An 8,394-nucleotide genomic window follows, 5' to 3' on the forward strand; every position below is an offset into this window, starting at 1 on the left:
ATATAAATGCTACAAAGGTTCAGTTAAATATCAAACCCTTGAAAGATTACTAGTACTGTAGGCACAGTTACTCATGAGATATTTCTTCATCAATAACCAAACGAATGCGAAGGTGCAATCATGTGTTTCAGTTCTTGCACCGATTTACTGGATATACTCTATATTGCGCATAGTATGAACGCACTACCGCTGTCAAATACATTGCAGGCTCAAAAGATCATCCCGTAAAAAATTAAATATAGTACATCTCCTAACAGTATGCCGCTTTCCTAAACTTTACCTTGTAAAACCAAAGCGTGAGAGGATTCCAGTCCGTCACTAGGAACCATTGTCTTATGTCGAATTTTGTGTTATATATCAACAATGGACTTTCTGAAAAATAATTACCTTAATTATTCGAATTAACGTTATCCTGGAACGAGTAATTACGATTAATAATTATTCTTCCGCTGATGGGTTAAAGGTGATTAAAGGATTAGATTGAAAGATACGTTGCCTGACTTTGCTAATATAATTTTAAAGAGATTGACCTATATATTTCTGGACTATCCATCTGTTTTCCTTCGCTACCGTGCTGCTGACCAGTTTGAGAATTTCATCCAGTCTGTCCATACAAATAATGCCTCGACCACGTGACTTGGCGCCAGGCTTCACGATCCACACGTTGCGGACGCCATCCAAATCCAGTTGAGGCAGCAACTTGCGCATCTGAATTTCAAGTTTTAACTTGAGTGACAACTTTATTCCTTGAAAGAGGATTTTTAATAACTAAAATGTAGTAATATGGCTACCTCTTCGAGAACTTTTTTACTTTTTTCAAGAAACTCTTCACCTCCTTCTATCCTGCTGTCTGGGCTGTACAATGTAAAAAGGAAATTTTTAACTGTTCACGGAGGTGTGGTTCGCCATAAATCTATTGGTCAGCGGAAGTTATACGGGACTTACTGAATTAACTGATTGTAAAAGCCAACCAGGCTGTTCCAGTCGTCTTCTGTTAACATGGCGTGCTGAAGCAAAAAGTAAAAAGTGGAATTTAGTATCGTGTTGGTTAAAAGTCTATTTTAGATAGTCAACTTCTATTAAATAACAATTTATAATAAATATAAGTCAAACGGAAGGCATGCTAGATGTTGAATTGTTAGTTCTAGCGTGAGAATGTAGTGCTTACTTTATTTGTAGTTTAACATTATTTCTGAATAGTGGAAATTTTTAAAACTAATTTCTCTTCCCCTTTCCCATGAGCAATAATTGTCAGTAAACTAAGAACGAGTCACTGAATCATTATTTGCATTTCCAGGGTACGTGAAGTACTTAGTAAAAAAAGTTGACTTTTTTTCAACAAATTTTAAAGAAAAAATCCAAATATTATGGACAATTCACAACGCTAAATGTGTTATGCTTTGGTCGGTCAAAGATGTCCATAGGTCGCGTTTTCTGCTTCAGTCAAGATTAGGATTTTTACGCTTTCAATTTAAATATAGTTTTATAGCTATAGTTATACAAACGTAGCAACTCAAAACATATGTTCTGCTCAGTTATGCCTCCCAAGAACTTTTCAAGCACTTTCTTACAGTTAGAACTTTTGAGAACATTTCATTTTCTTAAAATATATTTTCAATCTAAGGACTTTTCAAGAACTTTAAACGGCTAATCCTGATTTACTACCACTATGACAATCACATCGCTTCTCTGACTAGTATCACGTGATATGAAAAGTGGATGACGTAGATAGTGTGGGAATGACTTAAGACGACATTCAACCAAGCTAGAACTCACTCTAATAACAATTTAAGAAAGTAGTAAAGATAGGGGAGGGTAAATAATATATCTCTAAATACCTCGTACTTGCTGTCGATGTCCTCATTATTCCTACACATAATAAATTGTCGACAAGCGCGCCAGGCAAGTACGACGGCACTCGATGACACGACACCGTTACTCGAATATCGCTCTCCGTAATTCAAACTGGATCTCGATCGTGTCGAACCTGTTGGAGAGGCCTGCCTGGCCTGGGTTCTAGAATGAACACCAGAACTCAGTGATCTCATGGATTTTGATTTGACGGCAGACGGGGTTTTCTCGCAAGTCGTCACTTCATTGCTCGAACGTTTGATTAGCAATTTCAATATGTTGCATGCCGACGTTAATCGATAATCATCTATAAAGGAAGGTGGAAGATAAAATTGATAAAACTAAACCCAATGTTGTAATAGAAAAAGCCCGCCTTTTTCGACCTACAGCCAGGCATTTGGAATTGGGTCATGCGGGTGTGAGAGCCTGATTATAGATTTTGCTTTCGCGACAATATTTATTTTTTTATATTTTGTAAGCGTGCCTTTTTGTTTCATTTTCGAGCTGTTCCCTGGCCATATTTACCTATAAACGCTTCCTTTTCGTCGCTGGCTCCCAAACGATGGCAGCGTGGAAAGAACTCGTCGGATGAAGCGCCTTCAAACCACGATAAATTTCTCAAGTGAGTGCACAGACCTACCTACATAAAACAATCAGTGCTTTCCTTTTAAGGGTAATAAACAAAACTTAAACAATTCGCTGTAGTTTTTAATCTGCATCGAGTATTTCAGGATAAAAAAATGGCGACGGTTTGTTTTTGATTAGCTTAATGGCGAGTCTTTTTAGCCAAGTAGCGAAAAAGCAACGGAACGGTCAGTTTTATATATTTGTGCTAAGTTTTTCAAATGAGCAGTGAATTGAGGAAAAAGCTTTTTAACAAAACAGTACACACATTTACTGTCGCATGAACAACAAGACCCGAAATACTGAACGACTGCGAACGACACCTTGCTTCATTGAACAGTGACTTTTTCGAGATGATAAAAAGGTCATCACGTTTCTTTTACGCAAGTAAAACTTTGGCATTTGGAAATTAGCGTTTCATTCAGTCCATAGTAAAATTTTAATCTGATTCGGGCGTTTTGAACGATGAAAACTATTTACTATCGACCGAAATGTGCGACTGCGGAAGGGAAGGAAAAGGCTAGACCCCTACACATCCACCCACCCTTATCATTTCTATTATACGTTTAGTTTTAGACTCCAAATTAGGTGAAGGAAAAATGAAAATCAACTGTTTTTAAATAGCTGTGTTAAAAACAAGTTTGTGGTCAGTCATAAACAAGAAATTAATCGAGCGCTTTCCTTTATTTTTATCACAAAATATATAAGATATACATCGATTACCTTCGTCGTAAATGAATATGCCTTCGAAAAATGATTAGCAATTTGGTCCTATAAATGAAATGAACAGATGAAAACGTTTGAACATGGTACAGTACGGAACGTTGAAACAGTAAAAACGTAGAAAATGTTAAAAACTGATAAACTCCGTATTACTAATAAACATGTGTATGTACAATATGAATGGAGTAATTTACCGGAGATTTACCTCAAAAATATAAAATGTCTAACGAGTTCGCAGTTAGATGGCTGTCACTCATGCGTAAGAAGACTGGGGCTGAGCATTGTGTGAAAGCATTAGTCTTATAGTTATTTGTTCAGTTTAGTGAAAGTAACCCGTTGTTATGATAAGTTTGAGTTTTGTCTAGTTTTCTCGTAATGTTTCTTTACTACCACTATTGGTAGTATAATATAATTATTTTATTACATTACTATAGTATATACTAATCTAATATAATAATTATATTGCCACTATTTGTGGTATGATAATTATATTACCACCATTGATAGTATAATATAATTATGATATACTAATGTAACATAATAATTATATTATACTATCAATGGTGGTAGTAAAGAAAGTTTATATATAAACTATTATATATAATTATACACATATGTATATAATTATGTATGATGTATAAAGAGTGTATAATTATACACAGATGTAAATTACCTTTCTCAGGAATTTGAAGTCAATGTCATCTCTCTTGCAGGACCAGAAAAAGGACGCGGTGGCGTTACGGCACAATCGCGACTACGTAACAGAGAATGATGTCATAGAAGTTAATGTGAAATTCTTGGAAGCACAGGAGTTTACCGAAGTAAGTTAAACATTTCTTTGAAGTCATATATGTAGTATGTACTTTCACAAACGTTGCCTGCTTGACAGTAAGAACATAACATGCATAATTTCTTTTAATGGTCATACCAGATTTGGTCGGACGAGCTTAAGCAGTCCTCCCTGTTCTGAACTTTGCAATTATATAAAAATATGTATAGTCTACAATGCAAGCAGGTAAGAGAGTCGCAGCTCATCAAACCAAATCTAGTAAAAAACATTTCACTTACAACCACGCTGTTGCTTAAAGTTCACCAAAGGTTTTGTGAAACAAACATTGAATGCAGTTTATTATAAAATAACAACGCGTGCGCTGATTGGTTTATCGCTGAGTTTGCATTAGCCTGTGTAAACCAATCTGAGCTCACCCATTGGAGCTCAATCAATTTGATCAAGTAAAGAGAATTTGCAGATAAATCAAGAATACTTGTTTTTGGAAAAATCGAAACATTTGTTTTGAATTCATCTGCGTTGCATGATTTTTTCATAAAAGAGAAATAAAAGAGTTTTTCCTGTTTGTACTGGTTTATGTAAAACTCGAAGACGTTAGTGAAACTCTCAAGCTGGTGCGAATCCTCGACCTTCGGTCTAAGGCTAGCACTGATCATGTCGACAAGTTCTAGAAAATCTGTTTTTGGATGGAATGAAACATTGCTACAAGTAAAGGCATGGAATGAAACATTGCTACAAGTAAAGGCAGTACTTTTAAATGATCAACGCGTGCATTTTATGATGTGCAGCCAAAAAGAGAGTTTTAAAACAAGATTGTGAAAAAAGAAATGAAACGCGAAAATCACACACCAGCAAACTGTATTCACCATCGGCATCGTCGCTTCCAGTACACCACACATTCTCCTCTGTACTTTCATATCCATCAATATCCTCTGAACCACCATGCTCGGCATTTTCCATATGATTTTCCTCCTCGTCAGTGGATGCCGTTTTTTTCTTATCATTGGTAACCTCTGTCTGACAACTTTTAAAATATTTTTCAACCCAACCCCTTCGGCGGAGACAGGCGCGAACAACTGGGTAAGGTCCATGGCAGACGTACACCTTGTGTTCCTTTAAAAAATGAAAGAAGCCCATTTTGTTAGCCTAGTCAACTGGCTTCACCTTCCTGACATATTTAACATGTTTTAGTGGCTATTGCCAGAGGAATTATCGTCGAGAATAAACCATACTACATAAAGTACTTGCTTTGTTTTATAAATGAGGAATCTATACTCACTCTAATGGCTTTATCTGCTGTATGTTTTATATCTTCTAGTTTTCTAAACATCGGAGAACATTTTGTCGGGACGGTCGCCACCTTTCGATGTTTCTCTTTGAACTTTACTGTTTTTGGCGTGTCTTCAAGTATCAAAATGTCTTTTTCCCTACTCACTCCTGGATGTGTTCTCAATCTGTTGTGTTTTCGCGCAGGTAAAGTGATTCCCTGCTGGCATGCGTAGGGTGACTTGATATGCATCTTTTCTGAGAGTTTTTGGGCATTTGCATGCGACTCAATGGGTTCTATCACGTGTTCATGACGTCGTTCATTCGTTGTCGAACAGTTGGCAGGCACTTTGACACTTTCATAGTCATCGGCCTTTCTGTCCCTCGTATTTTTGGAATTGTTTTGTATCTAGTGTTGCAGCATAAAGTAAAAGATTTAAATACTGTTTTAATTGCACCGAAGAGACATTACAGTGTCACATTTTTCGTAATTACTTACTTCACTCGACGTTGTTATTGCCGTCTTGTGTTTTCGTACGACAGGAACAAGTTTGCTATGCTTTTTTTGCGAAAAATATACGCTTGATACATCTTGACTGTCTAACTGAAATCGGAGAGTGAAAATTGTCATCATTCGCAAAACTGTTGCAATTATGAATTTAGATGAACTGTTGCTAAGTGCCATACAGTTGCAATTGCCAAATTTGAACAATTGGAACATTTTAATGTGTAAGAAAACATCAATTGCAAGAAAATGAGTCTTAAATGAATTCAAACAGAAATCCTTCGCTTTTTACGTTCCACCATTTCATTGCACATATTCACCGCACACATTTTCAAAAAGAAAAGCCACTATGGCAAAAATGTGCAATTCCAAACAATATGCACATAACCATTTATGGACAAAATTCCACGGGTTGAAAGAGTACTCATTCAAGAGAAATCCTGTTTCACATTACACAAACCAGTGGCGGTTTTCTCAGTTGGCTAAATATGCTGAAGCCTGCAGGCCCGCATTTTCGAGAGGCTCTCTGTATTTAGACATGGTTTTTACTCTTTGTCATTCCGGACGAGCTGAATGTTCTAAAGTTCGAGCATATATGCTGTTGGAAACTGTAAGATCTACTGTTTTAATACACAAAGCACAGAACTCATAAAGTACTGAGTTTACCCCATTTGAACTTTAAATTTGTTCCTTATTGTTTAAACTATGAGTTACAAACAGAAGCCGGGAAAGGCAAAAGCAAATGAGCAGGAGAAACGCAAACGTCTTCAAGAGACTGTACTTAGTCGGAGCAATAGATAACACTTTTGGGCTTGCAACTTTTTCTTAGCTTACAGGCTCCGTATTTAATAATCCGCCACTTTTACAAACGCAATCATCAGTTTGGAGTCTCACCATTTTTTTCTGCCTTTCAACGTGAATCAATTGCCTTTCTAAGAAAGATGTTTTCAAGCTTTGGGCAATTTTCTCACTCTTGCTGCTCACTTTCGGTTTAAACGTGAAATTCATTTCAACCTCACCAACCAGAGAGTTTCGAGTTCGCCTTTCAATGCACAAATGGGCTTTGCCAGCGCGACCTTTCGCCATTCGCACGCTTGTTAAATTCAGCTTTGGTGTAAACGTGAATTCTTGCTCAAAATCCAAGGATTTTCGACGATGTTGCCTCAAAATGGTGCTGTGTTCCTCGCTGTTGCTCTTGACCACTTCATTTGCGGCCACGTGACACGTTTCGTCGTCATTTTCGCCATGCAATACATCGCAAGACAAGCTTGTAATCTTGTTACATGGTCTAACAATTGCCGTATCTCCCTGGACATACTGCGTTTTCTCCTTTTCTCTGCATAGATGCTCTCGCATATCCCTGTAATGCTCACAGCAATTTAATATCACGCTGTAAACACGCAAATTTTTCCAATACGTTGGCTAGAAAATGTTCGACAACTTTCATCTGTTGTTCCTTCGAACGCCATGTTGAATGAACGCGCAGTTGCTAGGCAACAAATTAATTGCTACTTAAAGGCTTTAAATTAAAGTCAATTTCATATTTTCCCGCGAATGTTAAAAAGCATTTAATCATTTGCAAAGTTTATACACATTCTCATCAAATTGCAAAGTCAGGACCGAATCCTAGCCATAGTACTATTACGTAAAGATCTTTACGTTTTTACAATGTTTCTTTATCAAATTTTTCATGTCCACAACTCCACTAATTTCCACCTCTTAGTTCTCGGATGTTACGGTGATGTATGAAAACACGTGAATTAATCGAACATTGCCATGTTCAAATAAGTACTTCAGGGTGGAAAAAGGGCTCGACAATTATTTATTCGATATAAAAAATATCGGGAGTATCGTCATATGTTTAAAGATGTAGATCGTCCTGTTTAGTGCAGTACTGTTTACTCAGAATGACTTCCGGTTGACCGATGATTGAAAAGCCTGGGCGACAGTCATCATCAGAGTCAACACTTACACCGACTGTTCTTCTGACTCTGAAGACTTCATTATCCTGGACGATTTACATCTTGAAACATAAAATTCTTTCCTCATTCATTTATTTCTTTATGAACGAGAAAAGCATAAGTTAAAATATGTGCAAGTATTACGGTACTCCTCGGTTGGTGTGCACGAGTTAGTTCATCAAGAATATATTGATTCGAGACTGCTTTAATATGGATGGCGTTACTTTACGAGAATTTGGCAAGTTTTTCAAAAGAGTTGTTTCATTATAAGAGAAGAACGTTTATTATTAGGTTTTGGGATCAGCACTTGCCTTTGTAATATGCAAAAAGATTCTAAAATCTTCCATAATTAAAAATCGCTGGCATTACTCAGATGTTTGATAATTTGTTAAGTCTCTTTAACATCATTGAGCTTTCTGTGCTTAGCAGTTGACGGACAAGAGATTAATATTCGATTTCTTAAGAAGGGAAGCCAGTTAAAATCAATGACTTTGAATGCCTGCCTATTTAGTTCTCAATTGACTTGGCAGAGCTAAAACCACAGCTGATTGAGATGTAATGCAAAGATGTAATGCGTTTTATTGCAAGCACGCCAAGTAGCTCTGGAAACCCTCCAGTGTCCTATACGTCAGTGCAGACAGTGCAGTATCAACTTCATCCCATGCTAAACAACT

General features: G+C 36.9%; 1 protein-coding gene across 1 annotated transcript in view; it reads right to left on the reverse strand.

Moving 5' to 3' along the window:
• The window catches only part of LOC124435358 (tubulin glycylase 3B-like), a 12,511-nt gene extending 4,739 nt beyond the window's left edge, over positions 1–7,772 (reverse strand). Inside the window, exons 1-12 of the mRNA XM_046985292.1 lie at positions 6,654–7,772; positions 5,754–5,858; positions 5,268–5,663; positions 4,838–5,101; positions 3,872–3,952; positions 3,199–3,246; positions 2,377–2,491; positions 1,839–2,158; positions 946–1,007; positions 792–855; positions 531–708; positions 281–372 (exon numbers count right to left, since the gene is read on the reverse strand). Of these exons, the coding sequence (XP_046841248.1) occupies positions 281–372; positions 531–708; positions 792–855; positions 946–1,007; positions 1,839–2,158; positions 2,377–2,491; positions 3,199–3,246; positions 3,872–3,952; positions 4,838–5,101; positions 5,268–5,663; positions 5,754–5,858; positions 6,654–7,115 (2,187 nt within the window). The 5' untranslated portion in view covers positions 7,116–7,772. The remainder of the gene's footprint in view (positions 1–280; positions 373–530; positions 709–791; positions 856–945; positions 1,008–1,838; positions 2,159–2,376; positions 2,492–3,198; positions 3,247–3,871; positions 3,953–4,837; positions 5,102–5,267; positions 5,664–5,753; positions 5,859–6,653) is intronic.
• Between the last annotated feature and the right edge of the window lie 622 nt (positions 7,773–8,394).

This window comes from Xenia sp. Carnegie-2017, unplaced genomic scaffold (genome assembly GCF_021976095.1).
Source record: "Xenia sp. Carnegie-2017 unplaced genomic scaffold, XeniaSp_v1 HiC_scaffold_14, whole genome shotgun sequence".
NCBI classification, from domain to species: Eukaryota; Metazoa; Cnidaria; class Anthozoa; order Malacalcyonacea; family Xeniidae; genus Xenia; species Xenia sp. Carnegie-2017.